This window comes from Ranitomeya variabilis, chromosome 1 (assembly GCF_051348905.1).
Source record: "Ranitomeya variabilis isolate aRanVar5 chromosome 1, aRanVar5.hap1, whole genome shotgun sequence".
NCBI classification, from domain to species: Eukaryota; Metazoa; Chordata; class Amphibia; order Anura; family Dendrobatidae; genus Ranitomeya; species Ranitomeya variabilis.
Genome location: NC_135232.1, coordinates 266,141,446 through 266,168,066, shown reverse-complemented (window position 1 = coordinate 266,168,066; position 26,621 = coordinate 266,141,446). Strand labels below are relative to the sequence as shown.

General features: G+C 46.4%; 1 protein-coding gene and 1 gene segment (V, D, J or C); both read left to right on the top strand.

Annotated features, from left to right (window-relative positions):
- The window catches only part of LOC143814408 (immunoglobulin lambda-1 light chain-like), a 944,139-nt gene that overhangs the window by 812,046 nt on the left and 105,472 nt on the right, over positions 1 to 26,621 (top strand). The gene's annotated exons all lie outside the window — the stretch shown is intronic.
- Positions 17,923 to 26,621, top strand: part of LOC143814424 (immunoglobulin lambda variable 5-37-like) — a 108,381-nt gene continuing 99,682 nt past the window's right edge. The window contains 2 exon segments of the V gene segment in view: positions 17,923 to 18,362; positions 18,452 to 18,767. Coding sequence covers positions 18,317 to 18,362; positions 18,452 to 18,767 — 362 coding nt within the window.

Here is a 26,621-nt window from a genome sequence, read left to right as displayed (position 1 = left end):
TCCAGCGAGGATAGTAGTTCTTTGACAGCCAACTCATCATTGACACGACCAGACAAGCCCTAACAGAAGGTTTCCACTAGCATCTCTTCAATCTGCCGCCACAATACGGAAGCGTATGGCATACTGGGCCATGGTATCCATGCTCTGCCTTAATGACAACAGTATTGAAGCAGTGGAGGAGGTGGCATCTGAAACCTCGAATACTGCTTGGAACATCTCCAGTAACCTTCCCATATCTCAAATCTCTGGTGCTTCATGTTTCCAAATGGGGTTTACCCAGACAGGGATTGTCCAGACAGCAGACAGTGTGGATTCTGAAATGGATCTGACACTGATTGATGAAACCGCGGCTCTACTTGGGATCTCGATAATAGCAGGACAGAAGTAGAAGTTGGAGCTTAGCAGTACCACCAGAAACTGAAGCATTAGGTGGTTCCATTGGAGAGGCTGACTTTCCAGAGGTTGGTAGAAGCAGAAGTCGATGTAGACATTGCTGCAAACAGACCCTACAGCTGGTTTACCACCACAATGATGGCCTGCATCTGCTGATCCTCACAATCATGCTGAAAGCAGACTTCCCCTTACAATATTTGTACACTAGACTTAGGATCCCTGGGTAACAATTTGTCAGTGGAGTCCACGGCCCGAAAAAGATGTAACAATTTGTCAGCGGCGTCCATGGCCCAAACAAGATGTAACACTGGTGGATGTGGAACTACTGCGCCACAGGCCGGGCTTACCCTGGAGGGGAGTGACTAAAGGTACCGTCACACTAGGCGATATCGCCAGCGATCCGTGACGTTGCAGCGATCTGGATAGCGATATCGCTGTATTTAACACGCAGCAGCGATCTGGATCCCGCTGTGAAATTGCTGGTCGCTGCTAGAAGGTCTGCACTTTATTTGGTCGCTAGGTCGCCGTGTATCGCCGTGTTTGACAGCAAAAGCAAGGATACCAGTGTTGAGTCCTTATCAGTCCCCGGCTTACTAATATAGGAATCCAAGTAATGACACGCAGCACAAGAGTTGTGTGATCATATGCAGGGATCGCCCAGGAGCTCATCTGGCCCCCCTGGTCTCTCACCCCTCTTTTTATATGGCAAAGAGATAAGCATTACAGACATGCGTACAAGCGCTCATATTCTCTTACAAAGCTTATCTATACTGTGAAATTTACGACCTCTAGTATGTAGGTAAAAAGTTACATCAGTCGAGAAGGAATGCGTCCATAAAAAAGAAATGTCAACTTTGCTCTAGTTTCTCCTGATAAGAAGTCAGATGTTTCAGGACAAAGACACAATGGATTCTTTCAGTCTAATCTCTACAATTCCCCCCTTTGACATATTCTTTTTTTATTAATTACCAAAGGGCCAAAGACAAAGCCTTTATTTTTGGTATTACACATGTACACGCTTATATCATTAATAAGAGAATCAAATCTAGTATCAATTCTTCCGTTTAACTCTCACAACCTTTTCTTTGTTCTGCAATAAGTATACTAAAATATAAAAACAAAAATTAGTACGGTAATATTAATTAGAATCACTAGAGGATAACATAAGAATGAAGAAGAAAATTTATACTCTTGCATCCATTACACAAAATTTATCTGTGCATACTGAGATACTCTTGAGCACAATCTGGAATAGTACGTATATGACTACAATAATTATAACTATATGTATTATGCTCTGCATAATCCCAGCAACCCACCCACCAATCCCTCTGAACCAGTTGGCTGGGTTAAGAAAAGAAAAGGTATCTGACCACCAGCTATCTTTATTCTGGTCATTATCTTTGTCATACTGATCTCTGAGTCGTTGTACGTCCTTTAATTTAAATGTCATGTACTAATTTTCTATGATGTTGCACGAATCTATTATTCAAAGGGGTTAAAGAATTCAGTCTATCCCATGCCTCCGTTGAGGTTAATACTATTAACATCAATATTCTGAGTTTTATACTGCTCTTTTGCAATGGCTTGCATGTATCCATGATGCCTTTCCTTCAAGCTTGACTGATGTAGGTGTTGTCAACAGGACTTGGAAGGGTCCGTCAAATCTTGGTTCAAGAGCCTTTCTGGTGTGTCTTTTTACATAGACTTGATCACCTGGTTCCAACTTGTGACTTCCTTCAATGTTGTCAGGATCTGGAAGGGAAGCAAAAACTTGTGCATGCACCTTAGTTAATTGTTTCTGAAGATTTTGCACATAAGAAGTCAATGACTCAATATTTAACACAAGTTGTTGTGGAAAATAACATCCTAAATTGGCAGTCCTGCCAAACAAAATTTCATATGGAGACAGTTTAGTCTTACCCCTTGGGGTATTGCGTATTGAGTAAAGGGCCAGTGGAAGGCATTCTGTCCAAGGCTTTCCTGTTTCAGCCATGGCTTTCTGTATTTTTAATTTTAAAGTTCCATTCATGCGTTCCACCTTACCAGAACTTTGAGGATGGTACGGAGTGTGTAACTGACTTTCAACACCCAACATTTTCAGTACATTTTGAAATATTTCTCCAGTGAAATGAGTACCCCTATCTGACTCGATCACTTCAGGGAGACCGTAACGGGGTATCAGTTCGGCAACTAGCTTTACAGCAGTGTTTTTAGCTGAAGCCTTCCGAACTGGATAGGCCTCTGGCCACCCCGAGAACATGTCCACACATACCAACACATACTCATACCCATTACTTTTTGGCAGCTGGATAAAGTCTATTTGTAATCGCTGAAACGGATAGAGAGGTCGGACGTGATGCTTCATAGGGGTCTTTGTTGTCTGTCCGGGATTATGTGCCAGGCATATAGCGCATGTTGCACAATAGTCTCTTGCGTAGTTGCCAAAACCTGGAGCCAACCAGACTTGCTTTGCCAGTAGTGTCATTGCATTTGCAGACACATGAGTAGGGTGGTGCAGTCCACCAACTACAATCGGGTACCAGGCTCTAGGTAGACATATTAGTCCATCTTTCTTCCAAATTCCTGCTTGTTCTTCTGCCCCTTCCTTTTTCCACCTGTCCCTCTCCTCTTCTCCTGCATCTTCCTGTGCTTGTCTCAGTCTATCTTCAGTATTTTCTGTGGGGTTTACAGTATGAACCTGCTGTAAGGGTTTGACCGCTGCTGCCTTGGCTGCTTTATCAGCCCTATCATTTCCCCTAGATTCCCTAGTGTCGAGTCTCACATGTGCAGCTACCTTAATTACTGCTACTTCTTTTGTTTCTTGTGCAGCCTCTAAGATCTGTTTGATCAGAGAAGCATGTTTTACAGGTTGTCCTGACGCTGTCATGTAACCTCTAGCTCTCCAGATTACTCCAAAATCAAACACAATACCATGTGCATACCTAGAATCAGTGTATATATTAGCTGTCTGATTCTCAGCTATTTTTAGCGCTTCAATCAATGCTGTTAGTTCTGCTTCTTGTGCAGACTGTTTTGGTGGAAGTGGTTCTGCTTTGAGAGTTTCAGATTCTGACACAACTGCATACCCTGTATGGAAGTTACCTGTGTCATCTGCAAACCTACTACCATCTATAAACAGCTCTAAATCTGGATTTTGAAGTGGTGTTTCGGATACATTGGGTAAGCCTACCGTTTCTTGTAAAATGAGCTCTGTACAATCATGTGTGTCTGTAGGGAAAAAATTTGCGTGTGGATCAGTGTCCTTATTCCCCCCTTCAGACTCGAGAGGTAGCAGTGTAGCTAAATTGAGAGTCTGAAGCCTTGCAAATGTGATAGTCTGGTAGCCCTAACGCTGGAGCTGAAACAAGGGCATCTTTTAATTGTTGGAACGAAATCTGACCTTCTTTTGTCAACAAATAAGGTTCATTTTTTACACAGTCATACAGTGGTTGCATTAGTTGACTGGCATGTATAATCCATTGCCTACAATGAGACACTATTCCTAAAAATGCTCGTAGCTGTTTATGATTTCTAGGCTCATTCATCTGTCTTATTGCTTCAGTTCTTTGAGGTGTAAGATGCTTTTTACCTTGAGAAATGCAATGACCTAGAAAGACCACTTTGGTCTGACAAACTTGTAGCTTTTGTCTATTCACTTTACACCCTTCTTTTCCTAGAAAACATAGTAAACTCACAGTGGACCTTTCTGCAGTTTCTAGATCTGGGCAGCAAAGTAGTAGGTCATCCACATACTGCAAAATTACTACCTGTGTTTCAGGTCCAAACCTCTGAAGAACTGTTTGTAGGGCATTTGAATAAAGAGTAGGGGAGTGTATCATTCCCTGTGGAAGGCGTGTCCACGCCAACTGTTTGCCCTTAAATGTAAATGCAAACAAATGCCAACTGTCTTGGTGTAAAGGAACCGAGAAAAATGCATTTGAAAGATCTATTACAGTAAACACTTGAGAACTGGCTGGTATCTGTGATAGTAACGTATGAGGATTGGGTACAACTGGGGTGATTGGATCTAGAACTTTGTTTATTTCTCTTAGATCATGTACCATACGATATTTGGGCATAGAACTCTTATCAAGAGTTCTCTTCTTGACTGGATACAGAGGAGTGTTAGCAGGTGATTGTATCTCTACCAAAACTCCTTTCTCTCTATATCCCTCTATCTGTTTTGTAATCGCTAGTTCCTGCTGGGCACTCACAGGGTATTGTCTGAGCTGTGGGAGAACAGCTCCTGGTTGCACAGATAAATTTACAGGAGAAATATGCAATAATCCCACATCAGTGTCACCCTGTGCCCACAGTGTTTCTGGGATCATTGAGAGATCTAGATCTGTGGTGTACTCTTTTTCTTCAGCATAATCCTCAAAAGCCTGAATTCTGACATATTGTTCTAATGTTTCTGCATCATCAGGGATAGTCAACATAACTGTGCCATCTTCCCTAAAATTGATGTTAGCTTCTAATTTCTTTAGTACATCAGTTCCTAACAGACATGTTGGGGCACCTCTGGCATACAAAAATCTGGATGCAAAACATTTAGGTCCTAATGAGACCTCTAGGGGCACAGTATATGGCAGTGTTCGAATTACCCCATCATAACCCTCAGCAAAAGTTGTTTGTTCTGAAATATCTTCCGGATTCGGAAGAAAATCTTGATTCAAAATTGAGGAAGTTGCACCTGTATCTATCAAAAATGGAATCTCTCTCCCCCCCCACATTCACCTGTATCATAGGTCTCCTAGCTGGTAGGGAAGTTTGTAACACATCGAGTCAATCTGAATCTGATATGGGACCATCTATGATGGTAGATTTCTGCTGGTTGTCCGTTTGGGAAGGGTTATTTCTGGGAACAAATTTGCCTGACTTTATATCTGCCAACTTCTTCCTGCACTCTCTTTGGAAATGACCTGGCTTTTTACAGTAGTGGCAAGAAAAATTGTGTCTCACTCTTCCTCCTGTATTAGCTTGTGCTATTCTAACAGGCTTACAATTCTCTCTCATATCCATGGCTATTCCTAAACATCGTTGTTTCACAATATTTGGTTGTTCAATTGTTCTCCAATCTGGAGTAGAGGATTTAAATTTTTCTCTGATTTTCGGATCTAGCCCCTCTATTAATTGTTTTGTAAAAAGTCTCCTTACTGAAGCATCAGTCAAATCCAATCCTTCATCCCTAAAGCTATTTTCTAGTTCTTGACTATATTCTTCAATACTTTGCCCAAATTTCTGCATAATCACACCTGTAGACCCCCTTTCCCTCTGTTTTGCTCCTTCTGTTCTTCCAGATGGTACAAATGATTGGGCTTTTGGATCTAGGTAAGGTGGTGGGATTATATTACAACTTTTTCCCTTTCCCATGATCCATTTGGAAGTGTCTGGATCGTACTTCCAATTCTCCTCTTTAGCTGTTTTTGAGACCTCTATCATACAATGTATGATTTCTTCCCACCCATTGTCTTTAATAATTCCACCTCGTTCTTTACTCAGTCTTTCCCATTCTGTACTGAACATAAGTGCTTCTGAAATTCCCAATTTTTCTCTTACTCTTCTAATCTGACTTCTGACTGCCTTTCCACATCTTTCCTGTATGATATCTGCTGCTTCCACTTGTCCTAAGACAGTTTTGGTCTGTTTATTTCTCATTTTAGCTATTTCTACCCCAGGTGACGTTTGGACAATCACTGTGGTGATGTCTCGTTGCCTTCTCTCCTAGGGAGCTAAAATATCCTTTCAATATTTGCTATTTCTACCCCAGGTGACGTTTGGACAACCACTTCCTCTGTTGGTGGCGTCTCGTTGCCTTCTCTCCTAGGGAGCTAAAATATTGAAGAGCTCGTCTGCTCCGTTTCTTCTAATATGCAGGACGTACTTAAGTGCTATTATGCACACAAACCCAGCAACACCATACAGATCACAAAACTTTCTGTGTCAGTTAGCATACTTGTCCCAGGCTCATGAAAACCGCGTCCTGGGCTCATTCTATCACACCTTATCCAGGGAATGTAGAAACAAGTTCTATAGGAGAGTCAAGCATGGGCGGAGGTCTCCCAGAAGGACGCTACCTCATAACCCAGTTAGGCTGACTTCACCAATAACCTTGTTCTAACAATCGTGGCTTATTGTTCTACGTACTTCTATTCTTCTTTCACAACATGTCACAACCTTCACACTGTTCACACACTGTTCACACACTGTTCACACACTGTTCACACACTGCCAGGGACTAGACTCATAAATCTATACAATATGGTAACCCGAGTTTTATAGGTATCTACTCACTACTAGACTAACCCAGCGTGACACGGCTCATAGAGATCTTTCGGATAATACAGGGCAGATAAAAGAGAACTAATAATGTCTCTTACCTGGCCAGGTATTTCAGTTCATTTGCCGTCCATTATCCCAGATCTCCGTTGTCCGTATCCGCAGGTAAATCTCGAGTAAATACTCTCACCTCGGGTCCCTGTTCGAGCGCCAGAGAAATGTTGAGTCCTTATCAGTCCCCGGCTTACTAATATAGGAATCCAAGTAATGACACGCAGCACAAGAGTTGTGTGATCATATGCAGGGATCGCCCAGGAGCTCATCTGGCCCCCCTGGTCTCTCACCCCTCTTTTTATATGGCAAAGAGATAAGCATTACAGACATGCGTACAAGCGCTCATATTCTCTTACAAAGCTTATCTATACTGTGAAATTTACGACCTCTAGTATGTAGGTAAAAAGTTACATCAGTCGAGAAGGAATGCGTCCATAAAAAAGAAATGTCAACTTTGCTCTAGTTTCTCCTGATAAGAAGTCAGATGTTTCAGGACAAAGACACAATGGATTCTTTCAGTCTAATCTCTACACCAGCGATATTTTACACTGGTAACCAGGGTAAACATCGGGTTACTAAGCGCAGGGCCGCGCTTAGTAACCCGATGTTTACCCTGGTTACCAGCGTAAAAGTTAAAAAAACAAACAGCACATACTCACCAGCGCGTCCCCCAGCCTCTGCTTCCTGACACTGACTGAGCGCCGGCCCTAAACTGAAAGTGAAAGCACAGCGGTGACGTCACCGCTGTGCTGTTAGGGCCGGAGCTCAGTCAGTGTCAGGAAGCAGAGGCTGGGGGACGCGCTGGTGAGTATGTGCTGTTTGTTTTTTTAACTTTTACGCTGGTAACCAGGGTAAACATCGGGTTACTAAGCGCGGCCCTGCGCTTAGCAACCCGATGCTTACCCTGGTTACCCGGGGACCTCGGCATCGTTGGTCGCTGGAGAGCGGTCTGTGTGACAGCTCTCCAGCGACCAAACAGCGACGCTGCAGCGATCGGCATCGCTGTCGCTATCGCTGCAGCGTCGCTTAATGTGACGGTACCTTTAGTGTCTATCGAGTCTTCTCTAATGCCTCTGACCATGAGGATAGGCTGGGCTGCCTACCCAAGGGCAGTCCCCAGGAGTGCAGCAGCTGACTGGAAGGTCAGAGGCATAGGTACAAGGTACCAGAAAGAAAGAAAGAGACATAGACAGTTCGAAGTCGGGGCAGGCAGCATGGATTCCCAGTACAAAGAGTCAGGGATAGGGAAGTCAAACAGAACAGGAAAATGTGCATGGTCAATAACAGGAGACAGAATCTGAAGTCATGCAAAAAAAGGTGCTAACAGGCTAGAAAACAACATATGGGCAGGGAGTAGTGGGAGGAGCTGCCTAATATAGACCCTGCTGGCACAGGATAGGCCAGGGAACCTAATCTCTGCAGGACACAACAGGGTTAAATTCCTGCAGAAACCTTCCACTCCCCCTAAAGCCAAATGGAAACTGTGAAGCAATATTGGAGATATAATTTCATGTCAATCATTTGTATCCTATTTGGCATGGGATTATAAAACCTCCTTCCGATGTGCAGCTGTAACAGGACACCTAGCTCATTAGGGTGTGTAATGCTGCAAACACTAGCGGGTTGGGGATTACTCATTTGGCAACAGGATGAACATAGACAGGCATGGTTTTTCACATAAACAGTCTATTTTGGTTTATTCATTAATGTCCATGGAACACAACAGGCACCAACACATGACATTAGGTTTCAGTCTCTAAACATGCTGGACCATACTCCGTCCAGTTACCATGAGTGACCGGACAGTTCATTATCTGACCCTCATCAGTGCACACAATCCCCGAACTCTGGGTTACCTTCCTGGAGCTGCTGCTCCACACGCTGAACTCCTGTCAGTGCTCTCACCTGGGGAAGCTGCCAAACTGGGATCACCGTCCCTGTGACCAGTGCACTCCCAACAGTCCAGATCCTCAGACAGACGATAGCTCAACAAAACGCAGTGCCATCACTGACTCTGCAAACAGGGCCTGTTTGTGTGCTGTTCAGGATGTCCGTCCCCACCTGGGACCATCCCAACAAATAGGCCTCCAGATCCAAGGCCTCAACATTTGCTCTTCAGGACGTCTGTCCCCACACATGACCATCCAACACACAGGCCTTCCAGGACCTTACACATGGACCAATCAGGTCAATACATTCTCTAACATGTGACTGCAGCGCCCCCACTGCCGCAGGGCCGAGGGGTACCCAGTACCGGGCCTCTGAGTCTCTGCTCTGGGATTGTCACGGTGGCTAGACCCGGTCCGTGACCCTGCTGAGGGGCGCCCAATGAAAGGTGAATGATGGTGGTGATGTTATGTTGCGGTGTAGTGCCGGCCGCGGTCAATAACGAGGACACCAGGTTGCAGTCTCTTTACCTCTTTACTGAAGGCTTCTGAGTCCTCAATCCGGAATACGGTTAACCGGGCTGCGCAAGTCCGGCCGGTCCGATGGCACCTCCAGAGTTCCCTTAGCAGGTGGAAATCTGTGCCTACCTTCCTGCGCTTGTGTGTTGTGGTCCTCCCCTGCTGTGCTTACGGGATAGTACCCCACAACTGTTGTGTCTGTTTCTCGTGTTCCCTCACAACTCGATTCTGATGTTCTCCCTCTACATCCCCCTGATCTTACGGTTAGGACGCACCCGTATGAAGGGGAGGCTCGGAGCTCTTCCGGGACTCCAGTGTCGCCCCACTCCTGTTGTTACCCCCCTGAGTCTTCCTGGGTCTGGGTGAGGCAGCCCGCCTGTAACTGACTGTCCTGCCGTAGGTTTGAAGTTTGGCTTGGAGCTCTATACTTCCTCGGCGTTCCGGCCACCGGTTATGCGCCTCAATAGGATGTTGCCTCGTCTTACAGCACGACTCCTACTGGTATTCTCCTTGTTGCATTGATCTCGTTTCTCACTCAGCACAATATACCTCGCTTCTTGTCCTTTCTTGGGGTACCGCCGCTATATCGTGCAGGCGCGGTCCCGTAACGTTCTCTCTGGTTGCTAGGCCTCTGTCAGGATCCCACCCCTGACAGGGACCCCTCTGAATCTTCTCCTACAACACCCTCTGCCACAAGGTGTTGCCTGGTTCCAACCCAGTCAGCTTTCTCTCCTAACTTCCTGCCTAACCCCCAGTTTTACCATATTGTGAGGAGTGGCCTAATGAATAGTGCCCTTAGCTCCCCCTGGAGGCCAGACTGTGAAATGTATTGGTGTCTGTGATACCTGGTCAGATGAACTCCTTCAGTGCCATCAGACGTACCATAGCCCTCCTTAGCGGCGGAGCCACAGTACTGCAACGACCAGGACTCTGGGGCGCTGCACTCCCCCCCGGTTAAATCCAGTACTCCTGGACTGGGAAGAAAACAACAATACATGTTAGCAAAAAGACATACAATTTTGAAAATGCAAGTACAAGTAAACTTTTTAACAGAGCTTCCCTTTATGGGAGTTGAGGACACTTGAACGTTACAAACATGGTTAAATACTTTAAATAACAGACTATAAATAACTTCTTTTACCCAACCGGGTATTCTACTAAGTGCAGAACTTGTGAACAATAATTTAACATTGCCTTTAAGGACGTACTCGCTAAATCCACTAAAGACCTTCTTATAACACATTATAAGGCTACTCAATGTTTTTGCATTCTCCTACTTTACGTCTGCAGGACCGCCTGTCCTAACTGCTCCAGACCTACTGCCTCTCCTTTCTGTACAGGACCGCCCCTTTCCGCCCGGGCCTACTGTCCTTCCACTACTATACACAGTATAGAACATATCATTTTTCTTTCAGTTCAAGATCACTGAGTCATCTCTATATGGCTCCTAGGAGGACTCACTAACTAACCCCGTACGGGTTCACTTCCTGTCCTCGTTCTTCTATCAACATCATTAAACATTTCTTACAATCAACTAGTTAGCTACATTTAACTTTCACATATCAGCATTATTACTTTTCCTTTTAGAGCATCATCATTCTCTAAGTACTATCAATGGACATCCCCTTTAAGAGGGGACCAAGTCTCTATGAGGTAGTGCAACTTCTCAAGCTGCAAGTCTGTTCGCAATAAGGACTCCAGTAATGTTTTAAAAAAAAACAGTATCTTCGCAAAGTGTCCCTTCTTCATGTAAAACCAGTAGAGAGCACCTTCAAGAAGGTGCAAACTATTTACAAAATCAGTTTTTGAATCATTCACCGTCCATGATTCGGCAGTCTCTTGATAACTGAGCAAAAGTAGAAAACAAACAAAAGGCAATAGGGATCCCGGGTCAACAAAGGGATCCCTTTAAGAATAACCCTAGACGGGTTTTAGCAGCAAAACAGTAGAAACAGTTAACTATTTACAATCATTAAAGCATTTTTGCTTACTTAGTCTTCTTGTAGCTGTGCAGGAGGTGGTCTTCTTCCAGGCCTCACCCGGCCAACGGATCACGTTGATGCAGCAAGGGCCGGTCCTGGCTCCAGCAGCGACAGGATCCCTCTGCGGGATGCCCTCCTTACTCGTGGGCAAGCGCGACCCAGGGGCACACGGTGAGCCCGGACCTCCGGAGGTTCCACGGAGGCAGGTTCCATCGCCTTCTCTGCAGGGGGTTCATCCTCAGATGTTCCGGTATCGGCCTGGAGGGCGACACACCGCTGGACGCCCTGAGCCATCCAGCCTGCTTCACCAGCTTCCCTCCTCCACCAGGTATAGGTCACTGCGTCACCAGGCTCCAGATCGGAATCGTACCTTCCCCCGTGGGGCTCCACTTCTTCCCGATCCACACGAACCTGCAGTGGCTCCCCGATCACCTGGATAACTCCCCTTCCTTTCCGGGAGTTAAAGGATATCACTACACCCCAGTGCGATGGTGGAACCTCCTCAACGCTCCTCAGATCGACCTGGGCTGCTGGTTGGGGCCTGTTCCGCCACGCTGTCATCAGGCGCTGCAGGTGCTCTGCCTCCGACAGGATCATCAGACCCTGTGCCTGCAGCTCACACTCCGCCGCGGTCGGGATGAAAGAAGCGGGGGACACCGGAGACAGGCGGACCTCCGTAGGTTGGCCCAGCTGAGCGATCACACGGGCGTCGGCCTCCAGGCGGTGGGCTATCTGCCGGGCCTCGGCTGCAGCCACACACTCCTCGGACGGCAGCCAGGGGGGTCGGCCCATCGGTAGCTCCGCAAGGGTCAGTTCCCGCAATGATGGCGTGCCCGGGGCTATGTCGGGTTGTGCGGCCTCTCGCTGAGTCGGGTCATTCCCACGCGGTGCTCCCGGCGTCGCCATCTTCGCTTCCTCTCCAGTGTCCTCTTCCTGCGGTCTCTTTCGTGGGCGGCCCCGTCTCCATGGTCTCCACCCTCCAACGAGGATGAGAAGGCGGACCTCGGCTGTTGACGGACACGTCCTCACGGTGCAGAAATATTTAGACTGGGCGGCCATTGTCTTTCGCGCTCTTCAGTTTGTCTACGCCCACTCCACACCTCTATTCTTCTCCTGCGCTCTCCTCAGCGCTATAATGGCGGCGGATTTTGGCGGCAAGTGGCGCAGCACAGTCTTTGCAATAAGTCACAGTCCAAGCACAATAAATCACAGTTCCAAGGCACACATGACCTGATTCTTCAGGCCTAAGTAGATCCTGTTCGTGACGCCAAAATTGCAGCGCCCCCACTGCCGCAGGGCCGAGGGGTACCCAGTACCGGGCCTCTGAGTCTCTGCTCTGGGGTTGTCACGGTGGCTAGACCCGGTCCGTGACCCTGCTGAGGGGCGCCCAATGAAAGGTGAATGATGGTGGTGATGTTATGGTGCGGTGTAGTGCCGGTGGCGGTCAATAACGAGGACACCAGGTTGCAGTCTCTTTACCTCTTTACTGAAGGCTTCTGAGTCCTCAATCCGGAATACGGTTAACCGGGCTGCGCAAGTCCGGCCGGTCCGATGGCACCTCCAGAGTTCCCTTAGCAGGTGGAAATCTGTGCCTACCTTCCTGCGCTTGTGTGTTGTGGTCCTCCCCTGCTGTGCTTACGGGATAGTACCCCACAACTGTTGTGTCTGTTTCTCGTGTTCCCTCACAACTCGATTCTGATGTTCTCCCTCTACGTCCCCCTGATATTACGGTTAGGACGCAACCGTATGACGGGGAGGCTCGGAGCTCTTCCGGGACTCCAGCGTCGCCCCACTCCTGTTGTTACCCCCCTGAGTATTCCTGGGTCTGGGTGAGACAGCCCGCCTGTAACTGACTGTCCTGCCGTAGGTTTGAAGTTTGGCTTGGAGCTCTATACTTCCTCGGCGTTCCGGCCACCGGTTATGCGCCTCAATAGGATGTTGCCTCGTCTTACAGCACAACTCCTACTGGTATTCTCCTTGTTGCGTTGATCTCGTTTCTCACTCAGCACAATATACCTCGCTTCTTGTCCTTTCTTGGGGTGCTGCCGCTATATCGTGCAGGCGCGGTCCCGTAACGTTCTCTCTGGTTGCTAGGCCTCTGTCAGGATCCCACCCCTGACAGGGACCCCTCTGAATCTTCTCCTACAACACCCTCTGCCACAAGGTGTTGCCTGGTTCCAACCCAGTCAGCTTTCTCTCCTAACTTCCTGCCTAACCCCCAGTTTTACCATATTGTGAGGAGTGGCCTAATGAATAGTGCCCTTAGCTCCCCCTGGAGGCCAGACTGTGAAATGTATTGGTGTCTGTGATACCTGGTCAGATGAACTCCTTCAGTGCCATCAGACGTACCATAGCCCCCCTTAGCGGCGGAGCCACAGTACTGCAACGACCAGGACTCTGGGGCGCTGCATGACCACACCATGGTCACATTATATACTAGTAACCACTCCCATAGGTGGGAGGTGTGTGTGGTTAGTCAGACCCACTCAGCTCTCCGACTAACCCTATAAGCCTCCCTTTAAAGCTACACAATACTTGTGGGACTACAGGTCCCAGAACAACATTTTCAGCTTACAGCGCAGAGGATTCTCCTCTGCGACACATACCAGCCATTTACAATAATGCCGGACATTGTCTCATCATCAGTTATGCCTGCGACTGCCATGCATTCCCATGGCCTCAATATGCATCCCTGCGCATTCTGAGAACAAGCAGTTCCCCGTAGCTGTAACAGAGGTCACTGCATCACATATCCCACACCTCTGTTCAGTCCTGTGGGGTTAAACACTTGTCACACGCCAGGGGTCTCGAGACCAGGTACCTACCACTCCCCGGAACTCCACCTCCTTCTGAGCAACTACTCTCTTTTTGGATACCGCCCTTTTAGGACTCCACCCCTTTTTGGGTCACAGCCCCCTTTTGGGACTCCACTCCCTTCTGGGCAATCATCCCTGTTTTTTGGGTTACCGCCCCCTTCTGGGACTCCACCCCTTTTGGGGCAACCATCCCCGATTGGGTCATTGCCTCCATTTGGGACTCCACCTCTTTAGGGTCACTGCCCCTTTTTGGGTACTCACCCCCTTCTGGGCAATCATCCCTGTTTGGGTTACCGCCCATTTTGGGACTCCACTCCTTTTTGGGCAACCATCTCCATCTGGGTCACCTCCCAATTTTATGGACACCACCCATTGTAGGGACACCACCCCTTTACTGGGGTATACCCCATGGACTTCCCACGGTACTCTCAGACCGCAGTTCGCACAGTACACAGAAAGTCTTTTGGGCCAGCACTCGCCCTTTAAGAGTCTGCACGATCTAGACCACCAATGTCCTCACGACACCTCACCAGCTCCTGCTGCATTTACAAACTGCCGGCACCTCCGGGTGTTGGTCACAAGCCGCTGCTGTTGCAACTGAAGCTCCTGCTGCTGAACAACCTCTTGCTGCACCTGCAGCTACTCTCTTCAAGGCTGTGCAGCACAGGCTTCATGGACCCGCCGATCCACAGCAACTATTTGTAACCCCGATGAGTTACAGCTAGACGCTTGTAACATTTGTAGACCCGCTGATCCACCGCAAGCTGTCTTGAAAAAAAAAATCTTTGTGACCCCGCCGAGCCACAGCAATCACCTCCACATGTGCTTCCTGGACCGTTGCCCGCAGTCTAGCACCATATGTAATGCCGCAAACACTAACGGGTTGGGGATTACTCTCTTGGCAAAGAATAATCGTAGACAGGCATGGTTTTTCACATAAACAGTCTATTTTGGTTTATTCATTAATGTCCATGGAACACAACAGGCACCAGCACATGACATTAGGTTACGTCTCTAAACATGCTGGAACTTACTCGGTCCAGTTACCATGGGTGACCGCACAGTTCATTAACTGACCCTCGTCAGTGCACATAGTCCCTCAACTCTGGGTTACCTTTCTGGAGCTCCTGCTCCACACGCTGACCTGCTGTCAGTGTTCTCTCCTGGGGAAGCTGCCAAACTGGGATCACTGTCCCTGTGACTAGTGCACTCCCGACAGTCCAGATCCTCAGACGGATGATAGCTCAACCAAACGCAGCGCCATCACTGACTCTACAAACACGGCCTCTGTGTGTGCTGTTCAGGATATCCGTCCCCACCTGGGACCATCCAACACACAGACCTCCAGATCCAAGGCCTCACCATGTGCTCTTCATGATGTCCGTCCCCACCTGGGGACCGTCCAACACACAGGCCTTCCAGGACCTTACACAGGGACCAATCAGGTCCATACATTCTCTCATGTGACCACACCATGGTCACATTTTATACTAGTAACCACTCCCATAGGTGGCAGGCGTGTGGTTAGTCAGAACCGCCCAGCCCTCTGACTAACCCTGTAAGCCTCCTTTTAAAGCTACACAACAATACTTTTGGGACTACAGGTCCGAGAACAACATTACACATTACATTACACATACCGGCCATTTACAATAAAGCCGCGCGTTGTCTCATCTTCACAGTTATGCCATGGACGAGAAAGGAAAATTATTTTCTCTGTCTCCTCCGCACCTGCGCTGCGATTCTTTCATGAGAGACAATCGGAGCACAGTAGCATGACACTTGGCTCACGCTCGAAGCAGAGCTGGAGCCGTGTCATTAGCTTATCGCATCCGATGTGTGATTCTAGTCTTAGACTTCAGCAGAGAGGTGGTCAAGGAAACAGCATGTGCTCTCTAACCATCCCAGCCTCCAGTATATACAGTAGAAGATGTAAGTGACGAATTGCAAACACACTTCCACCCTTATAATAATCTGCTGGAGTTTATTTATTGCTTTCTTATTGGCAGTGATTGGCATATAGTAACAGACGTTGATTTTGACACAAATTATATAAACACATATATCTTTTTGGGATGTCCAAGGATTGCACTGCACAATGAACTAAGATATTTTATCACATTTACGAAAATATATTTCAAAATATATTTACTGTGGAAGAATTTGCTGAGCGTGGACCTACCCTTATAATTGTAAAATATTAATACACCCCCAACATATTTCTGTTAAACAGAAATTATTTCAATGCAGATTTTTGTATAGAAAATCAAATGCATAATACTGTATCAATATTGTTGATGAGATTTCTGCACACATTCTTCTGGGAACGGCCCCAGTGTAAATTGACCAGCTTTGTGAATTTCAGTTCCACAGCCTGTTAGATTATACTGTGGAGACCACGAGGGATTTCACCCTGTGCTGCATTGCACCATAAAAGCCACAGTTTTTAAATTGTGGAAATGCCTCCCAACACCATTACTGACCCACTGCCAAACCTGTCATGCTTATCAAAAGAGCTGTAGGAGAAATCAGAGCAAAACAGGCTCTTATCCAAGAGACACAATAAGCTTAATGCTCAGATTAAACTAACCTGATCAATCTGTTAAGAAGGCATATAATGTAGGACATCAGCTGCATCAGATCCATTGGTCAGCAAGTGACCATCAGACATCAAAGATCAAAGAGATTAGTGGACGATTTCCACGCTGCTGAAAGTATTGAGACGTATATCTTAGTAAAGGTTGAATAAGGTGGTGGTTTATTCTATGCATTTCAAAGTACAGAGTTACTTTTTCTTCAGGAAAGACCACATTAATCTTTGAAACCAGTCATGCTGGAGGATGTTGCAGGCAGCAGAACGTTCTCCACAGTGTCTCCAGACTCTGTTACGTCTGTCACATGTGCTCAGTGTGAACCTGCTCTCATCCATTAAGGGCACATGTCGCCAATGTTGAATCTGCCAATCTTGGTGTTCTCTGGCAAATGCCAATCCCAGTGCATGGTGTTGGGCTGTAAGCACAACACCCACTTGTGGATGTCAGGTCCTCATACCACCCTCTTGGATTCTGTTTCTGACAGTTTAAGCAGACACAAGGATGTTGGCGGCCTGCTGGAGGTCATTTTGCAGGGCTCTGGCACTGCTCTTCCTGTTCCTCCTTGCACAAAGGAGGAGGTAGCAGTCCTGCTGCTGTGTTGTTGTCCTACTATGGCCCCCTCCACATCTCCTGGTGTACTGGCCTGTCTCCTGGTATCTGCTTCACGCTGTGGACACTGTCAGACACTGCTACACTTCATGCCACAGTTCACAGTGATGTGCAATCCTGGATGAGCTGCACTACCTGAGTAACTTCTGTGCTTTGTAAACACCACCTCATGCCACTGTACAGTACCTCTAGGGGTGAGAGCAATGACAAAATGTAAAAGTGACCAAAAAATAGCCTGGCTGAGCTGCATTGCCTGAGTAACTTCTGTGCTTTGTAAACACCACCTCATGCCACTGTACAGTACCTCTAGGGGTGAGAGCAATGACAAAATGCAAAAAAAACAAAAAAATAGCCAAAAAGGATAAGAAATGGTCTGTGGTCACCCCCCCCCCCCCCTGCAGAAGCACTCCTTTATAGGGCTTGTCCTTCTACTTGCCTATCATTTCTTCCCGTTGTCTGTTCCATTTGCAAAACCTGCAGGAGAAATTTATTCACAATCAGTGTTGCTTCATAACTGGACAGGTTGATTTGAGAGAAGTGTGATTGACTTGGAGTTACATTGTGTTGTTTAAGGGTTCCCTTAACTGTTTTGAGCAGTGTATATAAATCTTAACATGTCCTGACTTTTTACTTGTGATGCAATAGTGGAGCTGTAAAGCAATGTCAGTAGATAATTTAGCAGACAGTTTAAATTAGATTCCATTATTGCAGCCATAACGAGGTTATTCAGGTTTTCCATGAAACTCCGCAGTCACTGTGCACTGTGAGGATTCTCAAGGCCCGGCAGCCCTATCGAGCGGTCATATGATAGCAAGTATGCACTATGCAAACACCCAGCCACTTTTCGAATAGACATACATGTTTAATACAATTGACTGCAGACTTTTGTTAAAAAAATAAAAAAAAAACCCGGACAATCCTTTTAATGTACAATATATCATTCTCCCACATGTTCTAGAATCTGCATCAGTTCCATGAAAGTTCTCATTACAAGTCTACCAATACGTTATTCAAGCTTGATGACTATTATTGGGGTGGAGTTACTCTTCTCCATAGTGTGCAGCATCCTATCAGGTGATATCACATTTACATTTAATTCATGTTATTATTCTTTGTGTCTATATATAAATGATATGCAGGACTATAAAAGCTAAAAAGAGATTACTAGCTGAGATCACAACATGTCCTGGGCTGCCGTATTCATCACGCTTCTCTATATTAGCACATGTACGATGGGGTCTGATAACAACAAAGCTTTTCCCTTATGACTGAAACTTAATTTTTTGTGTATTCTGATGTTTGTTCCTGTATTTCAGATTGTGCTGCTCAGATCACACTGACACAGTCGCCCTCTGAATCCGTGTCCCCAGGGAGTACAGTGAAAATCTCCTGTACAGCTAATGGAATCAGCATAAGTGGCTACAATGTGTACTGGTATCAGCAGAAGGAAGGGAACCGTCCTTGGTATCTTCTGAGGTATTATAGTGACAGCGACAAACACCAAGGAGCGGGAGTCCCTGACCGGTTTTCTGGATCTAAAGACAACGCAAAAAACACCGGTTATTTAACCATTAAGGAGGTTAAGATAGAGGATGAGGCAGATTATTACTGTGCTGTGTGGAGCTCTAGCAAGCACAGTGATACATGTCTATAAGGAAGTAACACATTATTATCATCAAATGTATCATTTGCACATAAAATTGATGTAATAGAAGATGCGGGTTTCCTGCGCTGCTAGGTGTAGAATGAGTAAAATCCAATATACAGCATGTGAGGAGCAGTGCGGCCTAGTCTCTACACGTTTTGAAGTACTCTGACTTCTTCAAAAGGAGAACCACAAAGATCATACTCACCTTTCCCGGGTCCACTGGTGGGTCTCCTCTGCTGCTCCAGGTATCTAACTGTAACACCCCTTTAGGGCTACCAAGGTACACTGGGTGTTATGGGGGTCTCACCTCTCCAGGGTGCAGTGCCTCCACCCGAATCTTGATTGGAGCTCTCTCTGGGACTGCAGATGGACTATTATCTTCTGCCAGGGGCTGACTCAGGAAGCCCCTGCCACACTCAGTACACACTCACAGGGATCAGGAGTAGTGTTGAGCATTCCGATACCGCAAGTATCGGGTATCGGCCGATACTTGCGGGTATCGGAATTCCGATACCGAGATCCGATACTTTTGTGGTATCGGGTATCGGTATCGAAACAACATTAATGTAATAATGTGTAAAAGAAAGAATTAAAATAAAAAATATTGCTATACTCACCTCTCCGACGCAGCCTGGACCTCACGGAGGGAACCGGGAGCGTTCTTTGCTTAAAATTTGCGCGTTTACTTCCTTCCGTGAAGTCCCGGCTTGTGATTGGTCGCGTGCCGCCCATGTGGCCGCGACGCGACCAATCACAGCAAGCCATGACGTAATTTCAGGTCCTTCAGGATTTTTAAAATTACGTTCTGGCTTGTGATTGGTCGCGTCGCGGTCACATGGGCGACGCGACCAATCACAAGCCGTGACGTCATGGGAGGCAGGACACGCGCGCATTTTAAAATGCGCGCCGCGCGCATTTTAAAATGCGCGCGTGTCCTGCCTCCCGTGACGTCCCGGCTTGTGATTGGTCGCGTCGCCCATGTGGCCGCGATGCGACCAATCACAGCAAGCCGTGACGTAATTTCAGGTCCTTCAGGATTTTTAAAATTACGTTCTGGCTTGTGATTGGTCGCGTCGCGGTCACATGGGCGACGCGACCAATCACAAGCCGTGACGTCATGGGAGGCAGGACACGCGCGCATTTTAAAATTGGTAAATACAGCCTTAGGCCGGGGGCACACGATCCTGAACTAGCAGCCCTTTGGACATAGCGCATGTTCGCTGCTTCCAAAGTGCTGCCGTCTTTTGAATGCAGATAAATCTGCATGTGATCACTGAACCGTGCGGATTCACCATGTCCAATTAATTATATGGATGAAGTTTCTCTTGAGAGACGCATCGCATGTCTGTCTCTGCGGGTGATCCGCAGGCATCTGTGGACTCATAGTGGACATGGGATTTCTTGAAATCCTATCCACTATGCAGTAACATCTGGCCGCTACGGATTTGACGCTGTTTAAGTACGCAGCATCAAACCGGCAGCAATTACTGATTGTGTGCACATACCATTAGGGTGCGCCATCATAATTGCAATCAGGGTTACCTGGTTAGGGGCTCTTTCAGAAGTTTTGCCCCCCTGAGCTGAGGCACTTTCATCACGTCGATGGTGCAGCATCCAATCAGTGAGCTCTGAATGGGTCATTTCGTCTACAGAAGCTGAGCAACACTACAGTCGCTGAACTCACTGATTGGCTGCCATGTTGTCCAGGTGATGTCTGCACCCCAGCCAACGCCAATCACCGAGGACAGCGAGAGAGACTCGCTGATGGACCAGGGGAAGGTGAGTACAGCCGGTTTGATTTTTATAATCATTTGCAGCCAGGGGAGAAATGTAATGTAAAGGGAAAAACCCCTTTAATAGATGTCATGTATTTGCCAAGGAAACATAGAAAGTTTCTTAGTACACATCTGACACCTCTGGTAAGGCAATGATCGGAAGAATAGGAAATGAAGCTTATTCTGTTCGGTAATATAACAGGTGAAAACACAAACATACTGAAGTATCTATTAGAGTAAACTCTATTTCAGACTCAACAGCACTGATTGTCATTGTAAAGTAATATCTAGGGAGAATGGGGCTGGTTTACAATAGTGAATTTGCCACAACTACACATCACATCTAGTTTTAGACCAATTTATTATGTATTTAAAACACTGACAGCACCTGACTCAAGAAGGAAAACTATTGTGGGGAGAAGCTTAACTAAAATAAAATGTTGGACCCAAATATTGGTCTAAAAGTAAGACAAGCAACAGGTGATGTAAAGTTAGTTAAAAATGTGACCAATTTTTTTGGGCTGGAAACAAAAAGCAATCAAAATCCATCATTCAGCTCATTTTATTGCCATATCCTCTGGGCCAGTATTAGGGCTCTTTCACACATCCTGATATTTCCGGTACTGGAAAAACCAATACCGGAGATATCCATGTACGTGTGTATGTGTATTTAATATATAATATATAATGTATAATGTAGTTACCATGTGCTGCATCAGTATCACATGTACTGGCGCCTGGGAATCAGCGGGGCAGTTTGCACTTTTTCTGAATGCCGGATGCTGAAGACAGCTTGAATCATTCTCCCCTGCTCTCGCTGCAATCAGCACTAGCACGGGAGAATGTTGAAAGTTGTATTCAACTGATAACAGCGAGAGCAGGCGGCTAATGGGACTACTACTCCCCATTGGTCTACACCTGTTGCCACTAATAACAGTGAGAGAAGGTGGAGGCTGATGGGTGTATTCATCAGCCGCTGCCTGCGCTATATATAAATAAAAATTAAGTGGGGTTCCCCTATATTTTTGATGACCAGCCAGGCAAAACTGACATCTGTGGGCTGCAATCCTCAGCTTTCAGCTTTAGCAAGGCTTGTTATCAAGAATAGCGGAGTCTCCAAGTCGTATTTTTTTAATATTTAAAAAATGGCGTGGGGTTGCCCCCCCCATTTTTGACAACCAGCCAAGCTAAAGCAGACAGTTGGGGGCTGGTATTCTCAGGCTGGTAAGGAGCCATAAATATTGCCCCCCAGCCTAAAAATAGCAGCCTGCAGCCACCCAGAAAAGGCGCATCTATTAGATGCACCAATTCTGGCACTTTGCCCTGCTCTTCCCATTTTCTCTGTGGCAGTGACAAGTGGGGTTCATATTTGTCGGGTTGATGTCACCTTTGTATTGTCTGGTGACATCAAGCCTAAGGCTTAGTAATAGGCATCTATAAGACACCTATCCACTACTTATAATATAGTTGTATAGAAAATACAAGCACAGCAAGTATAAAGTCCTTTATTTGAACTAAAACACACTTTTCCTTTTTTATTTAAAAACAGCAAACACAGTTATACTCACTTTTGCCCATTCCATTGAAGCCCTCATCTCCAGTAATAAAGCAAAATAAAAAACAACAATATCCCTTACCTGTCCGTCGTTCTGTCCCACACCATAATCCATGTCTGGGGATAAACAGTTTTCAAGTTGCCAAGATGCGACTGTCCAGGCTGAGAACTACTGAGAAATGAGCTGCTGCGAGCGCAGCATCAGTGACCAGCGGGGACCATCATCTATGTTACCGTGGGTCACTGATGCTGCATTCCCAACCGAGCGCCTGAACTTTCTGTGACCTTAGCACTGTGAGAAACAGTCAGTGAGTTCACAACAGTTCAACCTTACTGACTTCACAGCAGTTCTGCTCAGTGAGTTCAGCACGGTGAACTGTGGCGAACTCATTGAGTGTTTCTCATAGTGCTGAACATAATCAATTGGTGCTCACATAGCGGTCTGAAATCATCTTGTGTAAATGCACCTTAAGTGTTTATGGGTAATGGTTCAATGTGTTAGCATTTGGGGAACCACTTTTAATTTTTGCCTATGGCCACATTTGCTTAAACCCTGTATACAATATGTCAACTTATGCCCCCAATTATATTAAAGGGAATCTGTCACCAAGTTTTTGCTACACATTTGAGAGCAGCATAATGTAGGGGGTGATTTGATAAAATCACTGTTTTATTTGCTGCAGATCTACCAGTTTTCTGAATACTGAGCCCTGTATAACTACATCCACACTACTGATTGTCAGCTTTCTGCCCTTGGACAGTATACCCATATAGCTGCCAATCAGTGCTTTGGGTGAGGTCATGAACATGATGGACTACATGGCAGCAGGTTTACTAGTCCTCTAGTGATCCTCTCCTACTAATAAAACAAGCCTAATCAGTGATACATCTCTGAAATCAGGGTTTCTGTCTCTACATTATACTTCTCTCGGATTAGGTGGCAACAGATTCCCATTAAAGCGTAATTCAAACAGTATATTCAAACAGTGGTTTTGTGGGATGTCGGTTTCATCAAGACAATACTATATTAATAAACTGTTCATAATTGTTCTAGACTAAAGGGCAGTTATCAGCTTTGGATCACTGATTTTTATTGCGTCGAATATTATGTAAACAAAGAGAAAATTTGAATTTAGGGGCAGATTCAGTAGTTCAGTAGTATTGGTGTGTTTTGTATTCCAGTCTTGATCCAAAGTGAGCTGGAGTAAGACACTCTAAATTCAGTAAGCGTCATATGTTCAGTCATTGGCTGGAGTACTTTTCTGCCATAATTATGAATTTTAATGAATCTGTGCACTCAGCCACACACTGCCCGCTAAGCGCTAAGCAATTTAAATAAAATTGGCAGAGCTTGCATAAAAAAGCAAAAATTCTCAACATTTTGGTTCAACAAGTTTCGCAAACATTTTTCAACATGTCAAACAGCTTTGTTACATTTCTAGTGCAAAATGTTTTGTGACTCTGAAATGTCCTAAGTAAAAAAGGCAGCAGTAATGGTACACTACAAACTAACATAGAGACAAAACTGGCAGAATATTAGGCACCGGTAGCAGCATAGCACGGGGATCCGATAGTCGCTTACAGGGTTGGACTGGCCCACTGGAACACCAGAGAATTCTCCAGTAGGCCCCAGGGCATTGGTAGGCACCCGAGCAGGTCACACATTCAGTTGAAATGTATTGCCTAATAGCAATAGGTCGCTGTCCTTACAAAGGCCGGCGGCTGACATGTGTACGTCTGCTAGGATGACGACCATTTTAACATGACCACGCCGGATCTATAAGAAGAGAGCGTAGACAGGTAAGAGAAATCTTTTTTTTTTCTTCTGTCACTGTGAATGTGTCATGATGCTGGGGCCAGGTCAAAGGACATAGGGGGCACAGCCAGGGCCAAGAGACTGAGTTGGCAAAGCCAGGGTCAAGGGACCAGGGCCAAAAGAAAGACTTACGCAGCACAGTCAGGGCCAAGGGACATAGGGAGCCAAGTTGGGGCACATTATTAAATAAAGGGGGACAGGAAGAGGGGCTTAAAGGGAACCGTCAGGTCCCTCATGCCTTCAGTACCCACCTGGCTTAACGAGGATTCAACCACTGGGTGGACTCCAGGAAGGTCAGATTTTTATGGTCCATATATATATTTACTGGAGAGATGGAACCCTCCAGTAGATGTCACCATTCTCACTTGCGAAGGCTCCTTTCAAACGCTGGAAAGCCCTCAAGGCTGACTCAGACCAGTCTCTGGTATTGCCCACATTCTTGGTTAAGCTGGAGATAGGAGCCATAATGAACGAGAAGTGTGGGATAAATTGCAGAAGTTGGCTAAATCCAAGAAGCGCTGGATGGCACGTAGACTTTGAGGACGAGGCCAGGAAAGAACAGCAGAAATCTTCTCTGGATCCATTTCAAGACCTTGGTTGGAAACATTGTAGCTGGGGAAAGACAAGAAGGTTTGTTCAAAGACACATTTGGACAATTTGGTAAGCAAAGTATTCTTTCAGAGGCATTGCAGAACTTGGATGTGTTTTCTGTGGGAAGGTAGATAAGTGAAAAATATCAGGATATTGTTCACATATACAACGAAGGAAACATAGATGAGTTCCCAAAAGATATCAGTAATGAAGTCCTGAAACACAGTGGCTGCATAACACAGCCCAATGGGCATGATGAGATACTCGTAGTGACCTTCACAGGTAAAATCTTTTGCATGTATTGAGACATGGCTTGAGTCTCATGTAGAAATAGGAGATACACTCGCCCCAGGGGAGTGAAGTGCCAGGAAGAAAATTGATGGGACAGCCATGAGGTCTGTCGGGTGGCAGAAACTCAGCCTTTTTGACTGGAGGACCAGCCAATAACTGACTCATGTAAACACAGCCATGGAAGGCCCAGGAGAACAGAATTTATAGATCTGGGTAGCACATAAAGGAAGCCCTTTCAGTATGCAGGACTCCAGTACGTAGCGTGCCTGGCTGTGTGATGAATTGAACAGATTCTGCCAAGATTTGTCCATCAATGGACGCAACAGTGAGGGGATAATCCAGCTGTTTTGTAGGGAGAATAAGTCGACAGACCAGTTCCAGATGAATGAAATTGCCCGCGGAGCCAGAATCCAGATGGGCTGCAGTGGAGAGGGACCTCTTCCGCCAGCTCAAAGGAACTTGTGTCAGTAGCTTTGTAGAACAATTACTCTCACCTAGGGTCGTTTCTCCAGCCAACCCTAGGCGCTGGAGTTTCCTGGTCTCAAAGAGCACTGGCAAACAAAATGACCATTTCCTCCAAAGTAAATAGAAACATTCTCTTTGTGCCTCCTCTGTTGTCCCTGTGTAGAAAGTTTGGCCTGCTCAACCTTCATTGGCTCAGTGGCTGGTGGTGTGATTTGCAAAAGCAAAGGGAACTGAAAGTTTGGAGTCAGTCTGGGTTGTCTTCTGGCTCAAGGAGACACTGAAGCTTGTACCTGAGATTGCTAATGGAAGCAGAGATCTATTTTAGTGGCCAGGTATATGAAGGCATCCAGCGAGGATAGTAGTTCTTTGACAGCCAACTCATCGTTGACACGACCAGACAAGCCCTAACAGAAGGTTTCCACTAGCATCTCTTCAATCTGCCGCCACAATACAGAAGCATGGTATCCATTCTCTGCCTTAATGACAACAAGAATGAAGCAGTGGAGGAGGTGGCATCTGGAACCTCGAATACCGCTTGGAACATCTCCAGGAACCTCCCGATATCTCAGGTCTCTGGTGCTTCATGTTTCCAAATGGGGTTTACCTAGGCAGGGATTGTCCAGACAGCAGACAGTGTGGAGTGTGAAATGGATCTGACACTGATTGATGAAACCGCGGCTCTACTTGGGATCTCGATCATAGCGGGACAGAAGTAGAAGTTGGAGCTTAGCAGTTACACCAGAAACTGAAGCATTAGGTGGTTCCATTGGAGAGGCTGACTGTCCAGAGGTTGGTAGAAGCAGAAGTTGATGCAGACATTGCGGCAAACAGACCCTACAGCTGGTTTACCACCACAATGATGGCCTGCATCAGCTGATCCTCACAATCATGCTGAGAGCAGACTTCCTCTTACAATATTTGTACACTAGACTTAGGATCCCTGGGTCACAATTTGTCAGTGGAGTCCATGGCCCGAAAAAGATGCAACAATTTGTCAGCGGAGTCCACGGCCCAAACAAGATGTAACACTGGTGGATGTGGAACTACTGCTCCACAGGCTGGGCTTACCCTGGAGGGGAGTGACTAAGGGTCTACCGAGTCTTCTCTAATGCCTCTGATCGTGAGGATAGGCTGGGCTGCCTACCCAAGGGCAGTCCCCGGGACTGCAGCAGCTGACTGGATGGTCAGAGGCATGGGTACAAGATACCAGAGGGAAAGAAAGAGACATAGACAGTCCGAGGTCAGGGCAGGCAGCACGGATTCACAGTACAAAGAGTCAGGGATGTGGAAGTCAAACAGAACAGGAAAATGTGCATGGTCAATAACAGGAGACAGAATATAAAGT